Source organism: Mesoplodon mirus (assembly GCF_964341445.2).
Source record: "Mesoplodon mirus genome assembly, chromosome: 18".
NCBI classification, from domain to species: domain Eukaryota; kingdom Metazoa; phylum Chordata; class Mammalia; order Artiodactyla; family Ziphiidae; genus Mesoplodon; species Mesoplodon mirus.
In genome coordinates this window covers 12145724-12170074 of record NC_138994.1, presented here as the reverse complement: position 1 = coordinate 12170074, position 24351 = coordinate 12145724, and the positions used below count along the sequence as shown (strand labels likewise).

The 24351-nt window shown below is 48.6% G+C and overlaps 1 protein-coding gene across 3 annotated transcripts in view; it reads right to left on the bottom strand.

Annotated features, from left to right (window-relative positions):
* The window catches only part of B3GNTL1 (UDP-GlcNAc:betaGal beta-1,3-N-acetylglucosaminyltransferase like 1), a 120063-nt gene that overhangs the window by 50439 nt on the left and 45273 nt on the right, over positions 1 to 24351 (bottom strand). For all 3 annotated transcript variants that reach the window (XM_082603047.1, XM_082603048.1, XM_082603049.1), the window contains 2 exons: positions 14703 to 14768; positions 4064 to 4159 (listed from right to left, as the gene is read on the bottom strand). In XM_082603047.1, coding sequence (XP_082459173.1) covers positions 4064 to 4159; positions 14703 to 14768 — 162 coding nt within the window. The remainder of the gene's footprint in view (positions 1 to 4063; positions 4160 to 14702; positions 14769 to 24351) is intronic.

Here is a 24351-nt window from a genome sequence, read left to right as displayed (position 1 = left end):
CTGATTTTTGACAAAGGCCAAAAGCAATAAAGGAAGGTAGTATTCTCAACAAAAATGGTGTGGAAACACTTGGACATTTGTAAGCAAAAGAAAAAAAGAAAGAAAAAAAAAGAGCCTTGATCCAAACCTCGCTCCTTATGCAAAAACCAACTTAAAATGAATCATAGGTCTAAATGTAAAACGTAAAACTATAAAACTTTAGGAGAAAATCTTTGTGACCTATAGTTACATAAAGCATCCTTAGACATTGATACCCAAAGCACAATCTATTTAAAAAATAGATGAGTTGGACATCACCAAAATTAAAAACTTTGGCTCTGTGAAAGACTCTTGCTAAGTAGATGAAAGAGAAGCCATAGATAAGGAGAAAAGACTTGCAAACACACCTAACAAGGGACTTCTGTCCAAAAGGAAACTCAAACTCAATAGCAAGAAAACAAGCAATCCAATAAGAAAATGGGCAAAAGATCAGAACAGACGCTTAGTGGATGGTGAATAAGCACATAAAAAACTGCCATAGGGGGCTTCCCTGGTGGCGCAGTGGTTGGGAGTCTGCCTGCCGATGCAGCGGACACGGGTTCGTGCCCCGGTCCGGGAAGATCCCACATGCTGCGGAGCGGCCGGGCCCGTGAGCCATGGCCACTGAGCCTGCACGTCCGGAGCCTGTGCTCCGCAACAGGAGAGGCCACAACAGTGAGAGGCCCGCGTACTGCAGGAAAAAAAAAAAAATTCAGGCACGTGTTAAAAATGCACATTTCCAGAGCCACTAAATCAGAAACTCTACGGGCGTAGAAGAGGGATCTGCATTGTTTTCAAGTTTTTGAGCTATTTTATGATCAAACAAGTTTGGGGAGTGCTGGTTTAGGTAAAGAGTCTGTACTTACAGAGGTAAACTTTAATTATCTAGAAATTTTGCTTGTCTAGAATCCTTGGATACTGGATAAAGTGAGAGTTTGTGCATTAGTGCTGGCAGGTGGGTTGTAAATTTTTCCCATTTACGTTCATGCCAAGCTGTTCAGACGCTGCGGGCAGATGAAAGCTGGGTGACACCCTCCCTGTGGAACGCATGGGGCCACGAAGGAGAGGCTGTACAGGAAGGGGGGCTGTTCTCTTCGCTGCAGCCCTGTCCACATACCACTGTGTCCTGTGGGCCCAGGGGCAGGGGACACAGACCAAGGGGGACCACCAGGGGCTGTGGAGGAGCCAAAGAGGGTGTCCAAATGCTATGGACCGAACTGTGTCCCCCAAAGCGCACTGCAGCCCTAACCCCCCATGCGACTGCATTTGGAGATGAAGCCTTTAAAGAGGTAATTCAGGTTAAATGAGGTCATAAGGGTGGAGCCATGATCCACGAGTCACCGGGAGTGAGTGAGCTCACAGAGGAAAGGCCCTGTGAGGACTCGGGGTGGAGACGACCATCTACTTGCCCAAGAGAGAGGCCTCAGGAGGAACCACCTGCTGGCACCTTGATCTCGAACTTCCAGCCCCCAGACTGCAAGAAATAGCTGTCTGTTGCATTTGTTATGGCAGCCCAAGCAGACTAAGACACCAAGGAAGCACGGATCCTGGAGAGGGGTGCAAGGGCAGCTGGGAGCAGGCGTGGAGGACAAGGACCAGGTGGGGCTGGGCTGAAGGGGGCGCCTCACCCACTCCTGCTGTCTTCCTTCCGCTGTGAACCTGAGCACATACTCCAGGCAGCCAGGGCTGGGCTCATTGGCCTCGGTAAGGACCCAGCTAACCAGGCAGGCTGCCAGGGCCCCCAACCCCTCCTTGGAGCTGCCAGGACCCCCCAGGGGCAGCCTCTGAGGCGGAGGTGGGGTCTGGCCTTGCCTCCCCTTGCCCCCCATCCCCATCCAAGAGATGCAGGTCCATTGGGAACAGCCCCTCGCTTAAGGTGTAAAGTGGGCCCTGCCTAAAACAGGTGCATTTTCAGGCTGGCACAGGCTCCAGGCCATTTGTCCAGACAACATTCCACCTCTTGGTTTACTTGGAATTAGCAGAGTGTTAATTTTACAGTACTCTGATTCAACTTTGCGCATGGTGGGTATCTAATCAGACATTCAAGTAGACACACAAATATCAAACCGAATTACGCTGCACTCCACCTCACAGATGTGACTCAGTTTAGACTATGAACAAAGACCCCACAGAGTGCTGGTGATTTCTGTGACTGTAACAGTTGAGAAATGGCTTAAATAAGAGATATCTTCTTTCACTTTGAGAAACTTTATACTTTAATTTCCCCTAACTTGCTAAAGAAAAACACTGTTTAGCAAGACCCTACCTTAATTATTTCTATGATGCTTAACAGTAAACAGTTAAGTCTGCCCTCGGCTCAGAACTCGTATTTCTGGCTGAGAATGTGCTGCATGTAAATTATTCCTTCAGTGTTCAGTCACAGTTTCTGCGTGACTCACGTTCTCCCAGAAAATCCAGCACATGGCAGAAGCCAGCTCAGCAGTTTCTCTCACGCAGCCACCTCTACACTTACTCACAGACCCTCTAAGACCCTGCCAGCTCCGAGGAGGCCACGTGGGCCACATACACCGGCACTTCTCCTTTCCTCACGGCTGGGGGAGCAGCAGTGACTGAGCCTCCCCAGCGCCCTCACTGCCCGCACTCATTACTAGTGCACCTATTATTATTACCTGTTATTAGTGGACCACCTGTAGCTATTAGGCCATTACTGGAATATTCATCTCAAAATGGGAAAAGTAAATCCAAATGCAAAAGTGCTTTTTTTGTGTGCGGACCAGCCTGAACGGCATAGAACTTAAAAGCTGGTGAAGTCATTTTGATAACAGAAGCAACTGGCAAACCCAACACTGAAGAGGAAAGGGTAAATAATCTTGGATTATCCAAAGAAGCATGTGAAACGGCCCCACAAGAGGAAACTCTCAGGGTTTCTTCTGCGTCTCTTTGAGTTCAGCGAACAGAACACCTGATGCCATAATCACAAGCAGCTCTTATTTCAGAAGCTGATTATCATTATAAATCATTCCATTATACCAAGATTTCAGTTTTCAAAAGAGTTTAGAAAAAAGCACTTCCTTATACGGCAGGATCACAGGAAATCGCAACGTGGGACAGACCCCAGCACCTCACGGAGGGGAGAATGTTTCCAGGCCTTCTAGAGCTACTTCCTGGTTGGGCTTTGGGGGCTGCTCCCCACTCCTCCCCCTCTGACTGGGGCCCCCACCCTGAAGAGCACATTTCTCTGGTCTTGGGTGGGGTGGCAGGCGGGGTGAGTCCTGGGAGCAGCTCGTCCAGCAGGAGGAAGAGTCTGGAGCATCTGCCATCGGCGGGGCACCAGGGCTGGGCCCACCCCCAAGAGCCGGGGCTGTTTTAAGTCTCTCTTTTGGGGTGATTTGCTATGGAGCATTAAGTGGCTGCCGGCACGCTGAGGCAGTGGCTTGTTTTCAAAGGTGGATGAACAGAGAATCTTTGGTTCTTGTCCTCACTCAACACCTCATCAACACACGGTCGTGGACCCACCCGAAGTCCCATGGATTTCAGGACCCCACAGCTGAGACCGAGAACCTCTTCCTGGCCTCCTCCTCCAGGCCGTGGCTCCGCTCGTGGTGGCTTCTAGTCTGATTTCAGCCCACGCCCTCTTCTAGCTCCGAGGGCTCCCGATGTCTGCTGACCAGCTCCACCCAGACGGTGCAACTCAGCTCATTCCCCCAGACCCGGCCCCCCTCCAGCTGCCCTGCTCGGGGATGGCCCCACCCCGGCAGACACTCAGGCCTTTCCTGGACACCTCACCCCTGCAGCAGCTCGGCGCTGCCCGAGCCCCGGCCTCCTGCCCTCTGAATCCGTCCACCTCAGCCTACGCGGCTGGCCTGTGGGTGCCCTGCTCCCAGGTCTCCAGCCAGGCCCTCCACACCTGCCCTCTGGCTCCGGCTCCTCCCCAGGCCGGGCTCCTCTGAAACGCTGTCTCCCTTCTCCAGGGAGCGCCTACCTGGACTGTGCCTCGCACCCAGGAGGCAGGCAGATACAGGTGCTAAGAGCATGAAAAGTCCCTTTTGGGGAGGCTTGGGCCAACTGCAGATGGCAGGCGTACCTGGGTGAGCAGCTGGTCGGGCGCCAGCTGGTTGATCCACCGTGTGTATCGTTCGGTGGAGTTGGGGGGCTCCCTCCTCACTTGGCAACCGATAATCTGTGAAACAATAACAAACAGGACTTAAAATAAATCCACTGCAGCCACTGGAACAGCCCCGTTTCTCAATAACTTTCTCCTTCCAGCCTCTAAATAAACAAGAGTCGCAGCCCTAAGAGCTCACTTCCCCAGCCGCCTCCCTCTGTCTAGGCTTCCACAGCGGCCCCCCGCCCCACGACGCCACCAGACGGGCACACCCCATCCCAGGAAGAATGTGCGCTAGCTGCCCTCTAAATCCTCTTCTGTACCCTGCATCACCACCTCCTTCCGCCCTTGGCCCTGGAACCCGGCCCTGCCTCCTCCTGGCCATGGACACGATCCCCTCTCTGCATACCCAGCTCTGCACGCTGACCCCCAGCAGCCCTGTCCTGCTGTCTGACAGTGCCCCAGCACCTAGGGAAGCCCCCGTGCACGTTCTGCTGGGGTATCTGCTTGCAGCGCGTTTACACATCTCTAAGACTGCTCAGAGGTAAAAAGGTTCGGCTCTTTGGTCGGTGAGGCAGGTTTGGAGAGAGGCTGGCTCCTGCCGCAGATATCAGGGGTCCTGATGCTCAGACACCAGCAGCCCCAGGGCTCAGAGGCAGGGAACGGGCTGGTTTCTGAGGGAGGGACCCCTCGCAGCAGCAGGAGGGGGCCTTTCTCCTCCTTTCTGGCTGGGGGAGGGCAGCCGGGGTGCCCGTGGCAGCAGAGAGCCTGCCCCTTGGTGAGGGTCCTGTAAGGCTCTCAAAGCCTGGCTGGCCTCGGGGAAACGACACTAACCTCCAATCCCCTGGCTGTGCCTTCTCCACCTCCCTGACCGCCGAGGAACATGGTGAGGAAGGTCAGAGTGGTCGGCAAACGTACATCACTGCCCAAGTCATCTTACTGAGAAACTATCAAAAGTCACCCCACGATATATGAGTTTCTTAAATCTTGCTCTAATATACACAGCACGTACACATGATGATTAATTTATATTAATGCAGTTATGCTACTGAAGAGTTTTGAGAAGGTTTTTGCTTGCTTTGCTTGAATTTTGTTGTGTGGTTGTTTTTTGTTTGTTTTGTTTTTAGTGATTCAGTTATACATATATCCATTCTTTTTTAGATTCTTTTCCCATATAGGTTATTACAGAATATTGAGTAGAGTTCCCAGTGCTATACAGTAGGTCCTTGTTTGTTGTCTTTTTTTGGTTTTGGTTTTTTGTTTTTTGTTTTTTGTTTTTTTTTTTTTTGCTGTACGCGGGCCTCTCACTGCTGTGACCTCTCCCGTCGCGGAGCGCAGGCTCCAGATGCGCAGGCTCAGCGGCCACGGCTCACGGGCCCAGCCGCTCTGCGGCATGTGGGATCCTCCCGGACCGGGGCACGAACCCGTGTCCCCTGCATCGGCAGGCGGACTCTCAACCACTGCGCCACCAGGGAAGCCCTCGTGGTGCCTTTTTAGCTGCGCCTCCCCCCAACCCCCCGACCCAGCTCACAGCCGTGAACCTGCTACTGCAGTGCTGTAAGTCTGTCTTTTCAAGAACATTGCATACATGCAGTCACACTGTGTGCTGCCTTTCAAGATTGGCTTTCTTCACTCGGTGATTCCCTGGAGATTTGTTCCTTTTTTGGCTGAAAAATACTCCACAGCTTAACCCTCTACAGGACACCTAGGCTGTTTCTAGGCTGTTTCCAGTTTGAAGCTATTACCATTAATCTGCTGCAAACACTCACACAGGGGTTTTTGTGTGAATGTTTTTTTGCTGTTTGTTTTTTGTTTTTTTTTTTTGCGTTATGCGGGCGTCTCACTGTTGTGGCCTCTCCCGTTGCGGAGCACAGGCTCCGGACGCGCAGGCCCAGCGGCCATGGCTCACGGGCCCAGCCGCTCCGCGGCATATGGGATCCTCCCAGACCGGGGCACGAACCCGTATCCCCTGCATCGGCAGGCGGACTCTCAACCACTGCGCCACCAGGGAGGCCCTTGTGTGAATGTTAAGTCTTCGTTTCTCTGGGATAAACACCCAGGAGCGTGACTGTGGGTCGTATGGTAGTTTCATGTTTAATTTTTTTTTTTTTTTTTTTCTTTTTGCTGTATGCGGGCCTCTCACTGTTGTGGCCTCTCCCGTTGCGGAGCACAGGCTCCGGATGCGCAGGCCCAGCGGCCATGGCTCACGGGCCCAGCCGCTCCGCGGCATATGGGATCCTCCCAGACCGGGGCACGAACCCGTATCCCCTGCATCGGCAGGCGGACTCTCAACCACTGCACCACCAGGGAGGCCCCATGTTTAATTTTTAAAGAAACTGCTGTTTTCCCAAGCAGCTGCACCACTTCCATCCCCACGGCAGCGTGTGTGACCAGTTTCCCTGCATCCTTGCCATGTGTTTTATTCTGGCTTTTCCGAAAGGTGTGTGTGGTACCTTGTCGTGGTTGTAACATGCACCCCCGATGGCTCAAAAGGCTGAATCTCCTTCCAGGGGCTAAGTTCTCATCTGCCTGACCTTCCAGGGAAGCATCTTTCATGTCTTTCATCCATTTCCTGATTGGGATAAAACACACTTGGCCATAGGTCTGTATTCTTTTTACATACGGCTGAATTCTATGTGTGAACTTTTCATATATTTCTCTTAAAAACACATACAAAATTCAGCTGTAAATTAGAACAGCCCTTGAATGATCGATCACCTTGCCCAGTTGCGAGGTACCACACCTGATCTGACCGAAGCGTATTTTTTTAAAACTGTCTATTCCATCTGTTTTCTGGCCTTGTTGACACTGTCTTGCATTCGATTGCTGAACAGGAAAGATTTTGAGTCAAAAAACAAAAATGTGGATCAAAGCTGTGAGGTAGAAATCCTGTTTCAAAAGTATTCCCAAACATGAAGATGAAGAGGCTTAACTTCTATACAAACAGCCAGGCCCTGGCCCCGTGACTGCTGCGTCATGAACAGCTGCTGGGGACGGCAGACCAGCAGAGTGCAGCCCAGTCCAGCCAGCACCGAAAGCCACACTTCCAGCCAGACCGTGAGGGGCGGCAGACGTGGTCTTTCTAGGACAAGAGCTGACTTGTGCTATTTCCATGGTGAGTGCCTGAGCCCCCTCCCCAAACCTCCTCCTCCATTCTCTGCCTCTGATGAAGGCTGAACCACACTGGGTGGGGTCTCACGTGGAGAAGGAGGATTAGGTGAACACGAAATGAAGCTGGAGCTTTGGGGGCTGGCTGTTCTTTGAGGCTTTAAACACTGTGAGTGCTGGTCTACAAAGAACAAAAGTGAGGATATTTTGTTTGCCTTAACATTTTTTAAAAGAATGCTGGTCTGGACCACAGGGCAGACAAAGGCAAACCATAAAAAGAGGCACCTGCAGTGGGATGCCGAGCTCCTCTCCTGTGCTGTCTGCCCTGCCCTCATGCCAGACCACTGTGGACCCCAGGCCAGCACGGTACCTTGTACACAGTCGGTGCTCAATAGACAAAGGCTGAATGAACCCAAAGAGTGGGAGACTGAAAAAATTCTTGAAGAAATAATGGTCAAAATTTTTCCAAATTTGATGTAGGCTATACAACCACAGATCCCAGAACTTCAACAAAGCCCCAGCAGAGCCAATCTTTAAAAAAAAAAAAAACAACTCATCCTTGTACATAATAATCAAATTGCTGAAAACCAGTATTAAGCAGAAGATCTTAAAAGGAGTCAGAGAAAAACACCTATTACACACAGAGAACAGGATATAAGGATGACAGCAGACTTCTCCGCAGAAGCAAAGGAAACTAGACAAGGGAGAGACGTCTTTAAAGAAAAAATGACTTCAACCTAGAATTCATTAGCCAAGTACTATAATTTTCAAAAATTAAAGCAAAAGAAATACTTTTTCAGAAAAACAAAAGCCAAAATTATTCATCACAAGAAGACCTAAATTACAAAAAACGATGAAGGAAGCTCTCTGGGGAGAAGGAAACAACCTGATCTATACCAAGGAATGGCAAGTGGCAATGACGGTAAACAGATGTGTAAAAGCAGAAGACATTTTCCCATGTGCAGCTTCTTTATAAGATAATTGACTTTGGTAAAAATAAAAGCAAACACTGTGGAGTTTACAGCATAAACTGTGTGACAGGATGTGATTTTGTAATCTTCTTATGCTCCATGTGAGATGGTGCTATTTAAATGCCATTTATTTATTAACAAAAGTGCCATTTATTTAAAGTAGCGTGTGAGGGGTAAGATGCACATTGCAGACCCTAGGCCAACCACTGAAAAATATTGAAACAAAGAGGGATAGCTGATAAAGCAATAGTGCAGATAAAATGGAATCATAAAACCAAAACAAAACCAAAAGGTAGGAAAGAGGAAACCAGGAGGAAAGAGGCTCCAGGCAAAACACAAGCCGGGAGATGAAAACCAATTACATGCAATGCAGAAGGAACAAAGTAATGAAAAGCAAAAGTCAGGGCTTCCCTGGTGGCGCAGTGGTTGAGAGTCTGCCTGCCGATGCGGGGGACACGAGTTCGTGCCCCGGTCCGGGGGGATCCTGCGTGCCGCGGAGCGGCTGGGCCCGTGAGCCATGGCCGCTGAGCCTGCGCGTCCAGAGCCTGCGCTCCGCGACGGGAGAGGTCACAGCAGTGAGAGGCCCGCGTACCGCAAAAAAAAAAAAAAAAAAAAAAAAAAAAAGCAAAAGCCAATAAAATAGAAAAGACAACAGAGAAAACCAGCGGGGCAGGGAAGGGACAAGAGTGTGGCCGTGTTAGGAGGTGTGCCATTCCGGGGTGTCTTGGCTTGGACGTTGCTGGGATCAGCATCCATTCGCAAGATCTTATTCAGAAACTGAATTTTTTAAACTTCACTAACCTCAGTTCTTAATGGGAATGAGAACTGTTACCGCACACCCACACAGCAAACTCAAGTAGGGAAGTTATAAAATGAACCCGGGACCCGGCAACACAAATTCTGAGAGGAAGGCAGCCCACCCTCCCCACCCACCATCCTCATGGTGTTGCTAGAGGGTTCCTCTAAGCAGGGCTTTCAGAACCATGGTCTGAAGATGAAAAAAAAAAGGGGGGGGGGAAGAGAAATGTAAGGCTATAATTTTATCAATTAGCTATACTTATGAAATTAGTTCCTAATTTATATTTATGCATAAAGATTACTAAAATATAAAATATAAATTAAAATTAGATTTCATTAAGAACTCCTAATTGTCTTATGGACCCAATCCTTAAAATACTTAAAGTGGATACATTTAGGAATGGAAGCAATGTTTTAATATTTTAAGTTAGATTAACTATTTTCCTTATTTCATACTCCCAAATGCTTCTTGTCATCAAAAATCTTTTCTAAAAAATAACTTTGCTTATCGATCAACTTCTACTTACCTGGACAACAACTGCCACTAGGAAACAGGGCCATTCAAACACCTGCTAGTTCCTGAGAGGCTCACCTGTGCTTACTCGTCTGGAACGGTACATGTCAGATGTGGCTGGGGTGTGTGGAGGCCACGCTCCACAAAACCTAAATGCACAGACGTGTGTTTTTCACGTGTGGCGGTCACATCAACGTGGGGCAGATGTGGAGGAACACAAGCTCTGTCGCTGTGATTTTTAACCTGAGAGACTCCTCCAGACGGTAGGACATGAGCTGCCCTCATCGGCTCATATCTCCTGGGCATCCTGCTCCAGCCCGTTACTCTGGACCGGGTCCGTCTTCAGCAGGGCCCCTGCAGCCTCCCCGCAGCTCCGCCCGTCACCCTCTCCTCCTCCTGCCTCACACCCACCTTCCAAATACCAAGCACTCCCAGAGACCCATGCCTGGCCGGCAGCACGTCCCACCCCCCAGGCTCTGTCAGGGCCAACCGTGGACGCAGAGCCCCCCCCACCGCCGCCCTGCCACCTGCAAACCCACCCCTGGGCACCACGGGCCTGGGGCCTCCCCAGCCGATCTCTTGCGCTGTGAGGCAGAGTTAGACCACAGGGCCCAGCACCAGGTTCCGTCCTGAGTGACTGAGCAAGGCCCCCATCTGCGCCCCACTTCTCCCGGCCTCCGCTGGGCACACGGACGGTGCTCGCTCCAAGGTGCGGTGAGGACGGAGCTGGAAGTGGCGCAGCGTCCGCCGGGCTTTCGATGCCGACAGCAGACCCACCCGCCTCCCAACCTCGTGCCAACGTGAGCCCCTCACCGGCCCCTCAAACAGCTGTGCCCTCTCTGCAGCGCCTGTGCCACTCCCAGGGCACACGCTCAGCCTGACCAATTCAGTGCCACTCAGTGGACAGAGGCCGCAGCAGCTGCACTCACAGGGCAGGAAGAGGCTGCGCTGAGCGGAGATGAGGTGATGGCCCTGGCGCCACCTGAAGGCAGAAACGGGTCCACAGCTCCTGCTTCCCGCCTTGCATTCCCACCAGGCATGGTGGGCACGAGCCTGTCGCCGACTCTGAGCCAGGCCAGGTCACTGAGGACCCCTCCCGAGCCCCCTGGAGACTCACATCGGGGACGTAGGGAAGTCCTGCCATCGGCCTGTCCTGAGGCCACGGGGAAGGACCACCCACGTGTGCTGGAAAAGCTCTGGGGTGCCCTGTACCTCCGCAAGGTGCTCCCCGCCTCCTTCCCACCGTCATCCTCAACACCTCCACACTCCTGAGAACGCAGAGCTTCTCACCTCCGCCCATGCGCAGGTGAACCCCCAGGGAGGGGCCCAGACCAAACACAGCGGCTTCCCTGACCCCACCCAACTCCTGTCCCAGGGCGGATCCTTGCTCCAAAATGCTAATAAGTGGGTGGAGAAATTCTACACCGGTGACGCCTGACTTGTAACATCTCAGAAGTTCTGCAGAGAATATGCAGCAGCACAATTTATGGAAGCTGCCACCCTCATAATTAAATGGCTTTCTTGTAAATGGCCTTCAAGAAGTAATGACCAAGGACAAACATATACTTAGCATGCATTTCATTCTTTCCAAACAATGTGATATAATCAACAAAACCACCAACCAGCAACTGCACATCAAGATTTTTGTAGGTCATGACTTTTAAAAAACCCGGCACTACAGTAACAACCCTTCTAAAGCTGATTTTGTTCTGGTGCAACAGGACTGTTCTGAACCCCTGGTCTCGCTGCAAACCTGGGATGCCGGAGCGGGCACAGGTGCTCCAGTGCTGGGAGCAGAACATCAAGTGCACTTAATACAAGGTTAGCAAGAAAAGCTGTAACCTAGAACTTTACAAAGGCACAAGCCAATGTGTTTTAATTAAGATTAACTGACACTGTCTACATTTTTTCCAAATTCCTTATATATCCCTAGATTTCGAGGTCTTTGAACTTACACGTGGAGAACAACCAAAAGTAACTTCACATGTGAACCAATCACACACAAAAAAGGGGGCGGGGGTGGACAATGTATCTGAAAGTATCTCACTCTCTACAATGTATACACTGGTTACAAAATTCTTCAGACAAGATTCTTTTTTCAATGTAGAATATATTCTAAGTGCTTGGAAACTGTGAAAATCACCCCTGACCATTTCCAGATCTGGGCCAGTTCTCAGACTCAGACCCACCAGCTGAAGGAGAGGCCCCACCCATGAGGATGGACCTGTGATGGCAGGGGAGATGCACCGAAGATGCAGGATCTAAGGTCGGGAGGGGACACTGATCATGTGAGGCAGCTGGACACAAGGGCCCAGCTGACACCAGACCCATCACGCCCATTGGAGTAAGGGTCCACAGGTCAGGTAATAAACTGGGCTCATGGGCACACAGGTCCCACCAGTGACCACTTCCAGGTTCCTGAACGTGTAACCAAGCACAGGCTTAGCACCCAGCCGAGCCTCACACGGGTTCCCTGGGCTGTGATTAGGGGCTAGTGTAAGAGAAGGGCCAGGTGGAGGCCATCCCAGCCTCAAGTGTAAATTGAACACAATATCACATCCTGGGGAGAAAGCAGAGACTGGGCCACCTTGGAGGCTTGAAGGAAGGGGGTGCTGGTCCCCACCAGCAGAAGCAGATGTCACCCCCGCAGAAGCAGACGTCCCGCTCACACGTGGCATTGGCGTGTCAGCACTTGGGACCCTTTCTGCTGTTTTCACATTGCTCAGTGGTCTGCACGCTGGACGTTTTCATTGTGCTGGCCACCGTGTTGAGGACACCCTGTGGCACCTGATGAGCAAGACTTTTGGGTCCAGAGGTCTGGGCACTGCAACACTACCTCTGAGGTGAGGGACCATAAAGAGAGAGGCACAGGACTTGGCAGGTCTCCTTGGGCCACTTGGGGTCCTGTTCACCCTTGACCATAGTTAAGAGTGGGGCCCGAAGAAGCACGGGCCTGCCATCGGGCCCTGAGGCTGCAGAGTCCTGGAGGAAGCTGGTGGCAGTCGACGATGTGGAGACCTGCAGCCCCAGCGGGGCCGTCACAGCACAGACTCCAGGACCCTGTGACATGGAGCTGTGGGCCATTCAAGGTGGCGTGGCCAGGGCACCACGTGGCCAGACTGCCCACCAGGAGCTGGGTACTGTCAGACCACCAAGGCATGAGCTTGAGTGGCCTCACGGCCATGGAGACCACTCCACGGGTCACCCACCCATGGCTCTGACCTCTCCCTCAGCTGCACCCAGGGCCTCACGGGGCTGGTCCCCAGGACCCAGTGACAGAGCAGGTTCACAGGCAGGCTGGCATGGTGCACTGGCACAACCCCAAAAGGGACTGATACTGCAGCCCAGCCCCATTCAGGGCAAGGACACACACAATTCCCCAGGCCCTGGTCAGTGAGCAGAGGAGTCTGCTGGGAGGAGCAGACCTGTGAGATGCTGTGGGTGGACCTGGGGGCACTGGGGGCGGGTGCTGGGGTAGGCAGTGCTGGCTTGTTGGGCCAGAGAAGAGGCTGTGGGCCCCTCCCCGAAGGCTGGTCTAGTTACTACCACTCTTGACCTTCTGGTCAAAGAACGGACTCTGGGCCCTAGGGGACCGGCCCAAGGATTCCAGCAGTCCTGGTGAGTCAGGTGACACCAGCCCCCTGCCATCAGACCCAGGGCGTGCATTGGCCCCATGATGCTACCTTGGCGAAGGGCCACTTCTCAATGAAGAGGCGGCTGGGCACTTCTGAACCTCCCTCACATCTAGCCTTCTGGAAGCTCCAGCCTGACGAGCAGTGGACTGGCCTCTCAAGAAGTAGCCGAAGGCCATTTTTATCTTCTTACAGGCATATTTCAAGGACATGTTAACATTAACAATGTTTAAATTTAAGCAATATAAGGGCAATTACAATTCTGAGAATAAGAATCCTCAGCATCAAACTTAAGGCTGTAAAACATCACCTATTCCATGAAAAGACAAGAGCCCTCAGGCAGAGTGCGTAGGTTTGTTTACATGACAGCCAAGTCCCGAGTCACTGTCAGGTGTGCAGGGGCTGGGCAGCTGGAGGGGCTACATTTCCTAGAAGCAGAAAATCAGTGGGCTAATAAATTCAGAGCTCCAAAATAAGGGGCTATTGGAAGAGAAAGAATTCATCTTGGGTGAACAAACATCCTTCAAACTCCTTGAGAAACTGTATCTGAAGGAAGTGTATATTTGAGCCTTTGTCTTAACTCAGTACACGTTTCACAGGGTCCACTCTCTGAGCCCTGAGCCCTGTGCCGTGGACAGGCTCTTTCCTTCGTGAAGGCCCAGTGGCCAGGCAGTCGGACTCCAAACACAGCACCCAGGAGCCCATGAGAAATGCAGGTCCCACCAACACCTGGGATCAGATCCCAGGGGCTCGTGTGCACATGGCCTGGAGATGCTTTAGTGTGTGGACATGGGTGGACATGGCACCGCAGCAGAAGTGAGCAAAACCTGGAGGCTGTTCCCAGGCAATCAGACACCATGTCTTAAGACAGTTCCAGACCTTTCTCCTTCCCACTTTCAAAACCAGTGATCACCACAGTAATTCAAAGATGTTCTTACTAAAATTCCAGCATAGAGATCTGAGCAGTGGGCTCTGTGGTCAGACACCAGCTCTGGGGCTCAACCGCCTGGGTCACCCCCCACCCTGAGTCACACGGGAGCGAGGTATCCATGGGCCCGAGATGCTCCCCCAGGTCCAAGTGGGTGGGAGACGCTCCCTGAAATGGGGCTCCTGCAGGGGGAAGTGAGCTCTCACCCAGCGAGTGCCAAGGAGGACGGGTCCTGGAGAGCCTGGCTCATGCGGGCCAAAGGGGAAGCCATTCTAAAGATGAGAACGTAGTCTGAGGTTATGTAGCTAATGGAATTTTTTTTTTAACTGATACACCCTACAGCTCTCAACCTGTGTTTTCATGTCCAAGGTACACAGCTTCTGAAATGCTGATAAAACCAAACTAAACTAAACCAAACCAAAAAAATACTTTGGACCCATTTGAAAGTAACCAGTGCTACCCAAAACAAGAAGCACATTTTCCTTCAAAGGAAAACACCCTTGAGTGCGCAGACACACCAGGTACACATCATTCTCCAAGGGGGCAGCCTGATTACAAACTGACCCTTCCTATTCTAAGGAAGAATCTTAATCTAAAAAGCTGTAATGGCAGTTCTACCAAAAGGTGTAACAATGCAGCAGAAACATGCAGAAACATCCGTACTCACACTTGTTGGGTGTTGCACAGCAGCTGCATGTTGCAGCCTCACCCTCTGAGGCATCATCACGTCGTCCTGCAGGAGAGAACACATTTTAAACTCCCTGGAAGCAACTCTGACAAACAAGCAAGAAGACAGACAGCCCGACAGCAAAGTAGGCAAGAGACCAGAACAGGCAGTTCAGATGCTGCCTAGCAGTCCATGACCCTGTCAGTCGGCTGGGAAACGTGAGTACCCAGGCTGCAGTGTAGGACACGCGGGAAATTGGACTATTCCAGCCAGAACTCACAAGGCTGGCAGGGATGAGGACGGGGGAAGAGAGTGGGGCACGTCCAGAAAGGTGGAGACTCAGATCCCCAAGACCTAGTAACTTCACCACATGGGCAGAAAAAGTCTTACACGTATGTACCAGAAGAGATGTACAAAAGATTCACCACGGCGTCATTCAAATCTGGGAACAGCCCGACGTTCACGGATACCAGCACAGGTAAATAAATTGTGCGTATTTCTACAGTCACATACCATTCAAGTGTGAAATTAAACAACAGCTACACACAACAAAAGTGAATTTCACAGACATAATGCTCAGTGAAAGAGGCAAGACAAAAGAATATACATAGTATTATTCCGTTTATTTAAAATTCAAAATCAAGCAAAACTAACCTGATTATTTAAGAAATATACACTTAATATGAACTATCATAAAGAAAAGCAAGAAAATTATAATCCCAAAGTCAGAATAGTGATGACTTTGTGGGGAGGGAGTCAGGGTGTACCTCTAAGGTATTAGCAATGCAGTACTTCCTGACTGAGTGGTAGTTACACATGTATTTACTTCCTAATTAATCTTCAAAGTGTACATGTATGTTCTGTGTATTTTTCTATAGGTACATTCCATCTCACAATTTAAAAAAGTGCTTTAAATTGATAAAAAATCAAAAAGATTTCAGTGTTTTATTTAAAGGTACAAATATGCCCACTATGTCATTGGGAGGATATTTATCTTTAAACTGAGCAATAAGATAAACTAAAAGAGCTGTATTTGTATCTCTTATTTCTGCAAAATGGCCTCATGAGCATTGTGCTAATCAAATGAGCTGTGGATGAAGTAAGCTGAGAGGAAGTGGCTAATGTGAGGAGGTGGGGAGGGAGGTGCTGAAAGAGGAGGAGGGGGAGGGAGAGGGGGAGGAAGGGGAGGAGGGGAGGGGAGGAGGGAGAGGAGGGGGAGGAGGGAGAGGGGGAGGAGGGGGAGGAGGGGGAGGGGAAGAAGGTGGAGGGGAGGAGAGGAGGAGGGGGAGGAGAGGGGGAGGAGAGGAGGAGGGGGAGGAGGGGGAGGAGGAGGGGAGGAGGGGGAGGAGGAGGGGGAGGAGGGAGAGGAGAGGAGGAGGGGGAGGAGAGGAGGAGGGGGAGGAGGGGGAGGAGGAGGGGAGGAGGGGGAGGAGAGGAGGAGGGGGAGGAGAGGAGGAGGGGGAGGAGGGAGAGGAGAGGAGGAGGGGGAGGAGAGGAGGAGGGGGAGGAGAGGAGGAGGGGGAGGAGGGGGAGGAGAAGAGGAGGGGGAGGAGGGGAGGAGGGGGAGGAGGAGGGGGAGGAGAGGAGGAGGGGGAGGAGGGGGAGGAGGAGGGGAGGAGGGGGAGGAGGAGGGGGAGGAGGGGGAGGAGAGGAGGAGGGGGAGGAGAGGAGGAGGGGGAGGAGGGGGAAGAGAGGAGGAGGGGGAGGAGAGGAGGAGGGGGAGGAGAGGAGGAGGGGGAGGAGAGGAGGAGGGGGAGGAGAGGAGGAGGGGGAGGAGGGGGAGGAGGAGGGGAGGAGGGGGAGGAGGAGGGGGAGGAGAGGAGGAGGGGGAGGAGGGGGAGGAGGAGGGGAGGAGGGGGAGGAGGAGGGGGAGGAGAGGAGGAGGGGGAGGAGAGGAGGAGGGGGAGGAGGGGGAAGAGAGGAGGAGGGGGAGGAGAGGAGGAGGGGGAGGAGAGGAGGAGAGGAGGAGGGGGAGGAGGAGAGGAGGAGGGGGAGAAGGGGGAGGAGGGGAGGAGGAGGGGGAGGAGGGGAGGAGGAGGGGGAGGGGAGGAGGAGGGGAGGGGAGGAGGGGGAGGGGTGGGGAGGAGGGGAGGAGGGGGAGGGGAGGAGGAGAGGAGGAGGGGAGGGGGAGGAGGGGAGGAGGAGAAGGAGGGAGCAAGGGGAGGAGAAGGAGGGGCACAGGCAGGGCAGGGGCCCCTTCAGGCACAGCAGCACCCCCAGCAGGCAGGAAGCAGGTGTGAAGGTGGGAACAGAAATGCAGGGAGGAAGCTGTCAGAACAGGAGAGGAGAAGTTGGCTATTCCAGGCCTGAATCCTTCCTTGGCTCCCATCAGGAACATGCTTGCAGGCATGTGTATGGTCAACCACAGCTGGGAATCTTACAAAGGAAAACAAGGAAAATTGAAGCAGAAAAGGGTGGGTGATGTGAGGAGGATAAAAAGAAGTGATGCTAGAGTTTAGCCTATTTCTCTCCCACAAAGGGTATAGCAAGGCAGCAGGGCAGAGACAAAGGCAGGGAAATTTCCCTGAAAGGGATGGTCTATTGATCAAACTCTTGAAAAATGGCCCTGTGTCTGGTGGCCTCATGCAGAATCCTACAAATTTCTGAGGTTTCCTAAACCAGTCCCGACTCCTAGTTACATGTGGGAAGGTGCACAAGTCAGCACAGGACCAGGCCAGTATTTCAAAGAGAAAGTGGGGAGAGTAGAGGAAAACACAGTCGGGATCAGGGTTAGGGTTAGTCTCTGCTCACAGTGTGACCTCCTCCAGGACCCCGTGCAGTGGCACCACCACACATGCAAGCCCCACTTCCTCCAAACCCAGGCGAGCACCCCAGGAACCACACCACAGCCTTCTGGCCTCTAGTTCCCACACTTACTCAATGGCACCAAGATGTCCACTGGGACGGGGCATCTTGTGTGGACCAGCTCAGCTCCTGTATTTGGCTGGACTTAAAAAATATTTGTAGAACAAATGAAGCGTCTTCTCAGGACTGAATTGTATTTTCAATCCACCTCACCATTTACAAAACACAACCCTCTTTTTTTGATATTTATCACGATCTTCTATCGTTGGGAGACAGCGCAGCTAATATTATCACCGTTTTGTAGCCAAGGAAACCAAGGTTTGGAATCGCTATGGAACTCATCCAAAATCTCATAGCAATTACACGTCAGGGTTAAAATTTGAACACAGGATCAACAGAGGGTCCAGTGTTACAGTTCAAGGATCTACGTACGCAAAAAGCAAAATTGTCCAGAAAGTCTTAGCTCTCAAGAACATTCTAATATAGTCTTCCATCACCTCGTTTACCGGAATCACCTCTGCTGCTGGGTGTCTGAATAAAGTGAACATTTGCAAGTATGAGGAGAATACGGAAGACATTTAACACACACCTGACCATCAGCTGAGAAGGTCAAGGATGAACACACTGCAAAGTGGTAGCGTAACAGAGTAACAGACTGTCTCAGCTGCATGGTGACTCTGCAGATGATAGATAAGCTCCTTGTTCTCCCAAGACCATTTTGAAAGAGGAAAAAGTTGCTGAAAGATGGAAGCATGAAAAGATCTTTATTATACATGAAAAGTGATGTGATATTTTAATAACAAGCCCAGATGTGTTTCTGCTCATGGGCTGTGATCCTGCCACCTTTCACTGGAGGCCATGCCTATCAGCGTCCGTCCCAGGGAGGGGCCTGCCCTGGTCAAGGTGACTGTGCTCACAGCTGGTACCCCATACCAGGAGCTGGTTTTAATAAAAGTCAGCTGGTATCTGAAATGCAAATAGGAGGGGGGCCTAAAGGATGGATACAAAGGGTCATCAAGCATGAACTGCAAAAGCCCAGAGTCTGCACGTCCTGATCCCAAGGTGTATCTGCAGATGGACTTTCCTTACTACAGGAGGGAGGGTTCAAAACCTCCATATTTATTTGCCTAAAGTGTGCAGGATTCCACCATGATAACCAGGTAAGAAATGTTCTTGGCAGTCAAGGGAAAAGAATATTAATGTATTATAAAAATAACACTAATTCAAGATGAAACACTGTTTCCTTTCTGACCATAAAAATATTGGGTAGAGAAAAACTAATCTAGCCAAAGAATTTCAGAGTTAAAAGAAACCTGCATCTTTGAGTTCTGCAGCTTCTGAGTGGAGGGGGGTCCTGAGGGAGCAAGGCTGTGGACTCCCAGGGATGACCAACGCCCAGGATGGGTGAGGGGTAGGACGGACCACTTGCAAATGAAGGAAATAATGGCCTACAGCCAAGAAGATCTTCTGTGGAAGAAAGCAAAGCAGATTTTTTTGTTTTTGTTAAGTCTTCTTATGCTTGACTTTTAGACAAATAGTATTTGAAGACAAAGATAGAAATTCCCTGATCAAACCTCAGCCTTAGGACCCACACTCCAAGCAGAGGATCCTGAAGGACAGGGAAGAGAACAGAGCAAACCCAACCCACACACTGAGAGCCTATTTCCAAAGCACAGTGTCAAGGGACTCACATAGGTGACCTACCTACATTTTCCCAAACTCCGAGATACTGAGGGGAAGTAAGTAAGCTCAAGAGAAGTTGTCTGCCTGTGATTTTGCTACTTAGCTTGTACAGGGCAGGGCAGGGCAGGACCCACAGGCAGGTCAAAATGCCTCCAAATCCACTTGCAGAAATTACAGGCCAATGGCACACAAATAATCCTGCTCTGTTCAACTAAGAAAGTTGGAAAAGATATTGAAAGAGTCTTAAACAGAGAGTTAACAAGATTGTGGGGAACTACTGGGCCCAAATCTCTGAGAAGCATTAGCCGAGAGAGGAAACAAGTCACTTGTACCCTCAAGTCCTCACTGATCTACAAGAAATAGCTGAAATTCCGACCGATGGTTCTGGTAACCCTGCGAGGCTGCAGGGAATGGAAGCCAGAGCCAAGTGTCTGCTCAAGGCTCGGCGGGGTGGGGGTGGGGCTGCTATTCAATGACAACATTTCCTAGCTCAGGCCATGTCAGGTTACCTCCTCAAGGTAAGAGGTGTGTGAAATACGTAGCCTAACAGGGCCTGGGAGCCTCAAAACTGGATAACAAGGGTCCCAGGATGGTGGTTCTCCCAGGCACCTGGAAGAAGCAAAGGAAAATCTCTGGGGGAAAGAACTTTCATTCAAGGCCTCAAATTAACTCCACAGAGAAGTATTCAAATACAATGACCAGTACACAAAGATAACTGGGCACATAAGTAAAAACACATGAAAGAACAGATAATAAAAGACTTCCCAGAGCAACCATTAAGAAAATAATTCAAAAAGAGTTAAAAATCAATAATTTATTATAAACAGTACACTAGAAAATATCTATTTAATTTTTTTAAAAGGGAAGCAGTAAACAAAGAACAGAGGAACAAAAATAATATGTCATGGAAAATAAATAGCAAAATGGCAGGCATAAATCCAATTGTAAAAAACTTAAATATGTGAATAAATTCAAAATTCTAATCAAAGATAAAAGTTGTCAAATTGCTATTAAAAAAACAAACAAAAAAACAAAACAAGTTCTACCTATATGCTACTTATAAGAGGCAAAATTCAGGTTCAAAGACACAAATACACTGAAAGTGAAAGGACGGAAAAAGATACACCAAGCAAACTGTAACTATAAGGGAGATGAAGTAGTTATACTAATACGGGGCAAAACAGACTTTTATTTTATTTTTTAACATCTTTATTAGAGTATAATTGCTTTACAATGTTGTGTTAGTTTCTGCTATATAACAAAGTGAATCAGCTATATGTATACATATATCCCCATATCCTCTCCCTCTTGCGCCTCCCTCCCACCCTCCCTATCCCACCCTTCTAGGTGGTCACAAAGCACTGAGCTGATCTCCCTGTGCTATGCGGCTGCTTCCCACTAGCTATCTATTTTCCCTTTGGTAGCGTATATATGTCAATGCCACTCTCTCACCTCGCCCCAGCTTACCCTTCCCCCCTCCCCATGTCCTCAAGTCCATCCCTACGTCTGCGTCTTTATTCCTGTCCCTAGGTTCATCAGAATCTTTTTTTTTTTTTTAGATTCCATATATATGTGTTAGCATACGGTATTTGTTTTTCTCTCTTTTTTCTTTTGCGGTACGCGGGCCTCTCACTGTTGTGGCCTCTCCCGTTGCAGAGCACAGGCCCCAACGCGCAGGCCCAGCGGCCATGGCTCACGGGCCTAGCTGCTCCGCGGCATGCGGGATCTTCCTGGACCGGGGCACGAACCCGTGTCCCCTACATTGGCAGGCGGACTCTCAACCACTGCGCCACCAGGGAAGCCCTGTTTTTTTCTTTCTGACTTACTTCACTTTGTGTGACAGACTCTAAGTCCATCCACCTCACTACAAATAACTCAATTTTGCAAAACAGACTTTAAAACAAAGAACTTTAATAGAAACAAAGAGGGACATTAAACATTGACAGAATGGTCAATCCATCAGAAAGATATAACAATTATAAATATTCATGTACCTAACAGCAGTGAAAAAATGGAAACAAAAATGAACAGAACTGAAGAGAGAAATAGACAATTCAACAATAAGAGTTGGAGACTTCAATACCCCACCATCAAGAATGGATAGAATAGGGCTTCCCTGGTGGCGCAGTGGTTGAGAGTCCGCCTGCCGATGCAGGGGACACGGGTTCGTGCCCTTGTCCGGGAAGATCCCGCATGCTGCGGAGCGGCTGGGCCCGTGAGCCATGGCCACTGAGCCTGTGCGTCTGGAGCCTGTGCTCTGCAACGGGAGAGGCCACAACAGTGAGAGGCCTGCGTACCGAAAAAAAAAAAAAAAAAAAAAAGAATGGATAGAATAACGTGACAAAATACTGCACCATCAACCAACAATACCAACCTGCTGACTTCTCTCTATGGACACCCACCCAACAACATCAACCTGCTGACATCTAACTATGGAACACCCACTCAATAACAACAGACTGCATACTAGACCACAAAACAGGGATCAGAAAATGTTAAAGATCTAAAAGCATATAAAGCGTGTTCTCTCACCACAATAAAATTGTTAGAATTCAAAAATAGCAGGATTTGGGGAACTCTACCACCAATATATGGCTATAAACAACATACTTCTACATAGCCAATGGGTTAAAGAAGAAATCACAGGAAAATTAGAAAATACTATGAGGTGAATGAAAATGAAAACATGACATGACGCAAAATAGCTATAGCAATTCTTGGAGAAAATTTTATAGCTGTTAATGCCTATTAACAAAGAAAGATCTTAGGAGCCAACCACCAAAAAAGGAGCAAACTCAACCAAAAGTAAGCAGAAGGAAAATAAAGATTAGAGCAGAAATCAACGAAGTAGAAAAAAAGAAAATCAATTAAAATAATGGCTGTTTTTTTTGAAAACACCAAGAAATTTAACAAATCTTTAGCTAGACTGGAGACGGATAAACTTTTTCTATAAAGGGCCAGATAGTAAATATTTTAGCTTTTGCTGCCACATACGGTTTCTGTCAATATTCTTTGTATTTTTTTGTTTTGTTTTGTTTTTACAACACTTTAAAAATAAAAAGACCATTTTTAGCTTAGAGGCTATACAAAAACAGTGGCTGCCGGTGGGTGTGGCCTGTGAGCTGTCATCTGTGGACTCCTGAGCTAGACAGAGAAAGAAAAAGAGAAGATACAAACAACTAAATTCAGGAGTGAAAAAGGAGACAGAAGTTCTTACCTCATAAAAGTTAAAAGGACTATAAGTAACTGCGTGCCAACAATTTACAGAATTTAGATGAAATGAATGAATTCCTAGAAAGACATGAATTACTAAAATAGACTGAAGAAATACAAGATCTAAATAAATCTATAAAAAGCCAAAAAAAAGAACTAGTAATTTAAAATCTCCAAACAAAAATGTCCAAGCTCAGATGGTGAATTCTACCAAACATTCAAAGACTAAAGAACATCCCACCTTTACAAAGTCTCCCAGAAAAAGGAAGAGGCAGCCAACTCATATTATCCGATACCAAAGCCAGAAAATGACATCATAAGGAAAGAAAACTAAAGAACAATATCCCACATGGATATAGATGAAAAAGTCTTTGACAAAATAAGCAAACCAAATCCAGCAATGTATAAAAAGGATTATATACTATAACCAGGTGGAATTTATCCCAGAAATACAAGGTTGCTTTACCATCTGAAAGCCAATTAATGTCACAGATCATACTGAAAGAAAGAAGAACAATCTACATGATGATCTCAGTAAGTGCAGAAAAAGCATTTCACAAAATCTAATGGTCATTCTTGATAAAAATTCTCAACAAAGTAGGAAGAGAAAGGAACTTCCCCAACCCAATAAAAAGCATCTACAAAACCCCTACAGCTACATCTTAATGGTGGGTGATGGAATGCTTTCCCTGAGGTTGGAAACAGGGACGATATCTGCTCTTGTGACTTCCGTAGAGCACTGCAGTTCTGGGCAGTGCAATCAGGCAAGAAAGGGAAATAAAAGGCATCCAGATCAGAAAGGAAGACACTGCCTCAATTTGCAGACAACATGACCTTGTATTTAGAACACCCTAAGGAATCCACCAAAAAACTACTAGAATTAATTTCAGCAAGGTCACATAATATAAGATCAAGATACAAAAATCAATGGTATTTCCATATACTGGCATTGAAGAATCTGAAATAAAATTCAGAAAATTTTACATTCATAACAGCATCAAAAGAATGAAATATTGAGGTATAAATTTAACAAAGGAAGTACAAGACTTGTACGGTGATAATTACAAGACATTGCTGAAAGAAGTTAAAGACCTAAATAAACAGGTAGACATCCCATGTTGATGGACTGGAAGACTCAATTCTTCAGCAAAGCAGTTCTCCCCAAATTGACCTACAGGTTCAATACAACAGAAATCTAAATCTCAACTTGCTTCTTTGTAGAAATGACAAGCTGATCCTAAAATTTATTTGGAGATACAGAAGATCCAGAATGGCTAAAACAACGTTGAAAACGGAAGAAATATTATAGATGGAGGGCTTACACTTTCTGACTTCAAAACTCACTACTGGAAAGCTACAGCAGTGGCCTAAAGATAAATATAGAGATCAGTAGAACATAACTGACAATAGAGAAATAACCTTTGCAATTACGGTTGATACCAGGCAGTTCAATGGGAAAAGGACAGTCTTTTCAACAAACTGCTAGGATAAGTGGATCACCACAGGGAAAAGGTAAATGCAGACCCTCATCACACACAAAAATTAACGCAAAATAGATCACAGACCTAAATATAAGAGCTAAACTTTTAAAATCTTAGGTAAAAAAAACTTGGAGCAAATATTGGTTACTTTGAATTAAGCAAAGAATTCTTAGATATGAAAACAAAAGCACAAATGATGAAAAGAAAAAATTGACAAATTGGGCTTCTTCAAAAGTTAAAAATTTTGCGTTTTAATTTAGGTATAAATTTATCAATAAAGTAAATAGACCACCACAAACTGGGAGAAAATATTTACAAGTTCTATATCTAGCAGTAACCAGTGCCACCCTGAAGACACAACATCCTTCCTGACATTGAAGATCTTTCATTCTATTGCCGAGGTGAGTGTTACTGCTATTCAATCGAAGGAGAGATCCTAAATGGAAGTCCTGTGAGTGACAACTGCA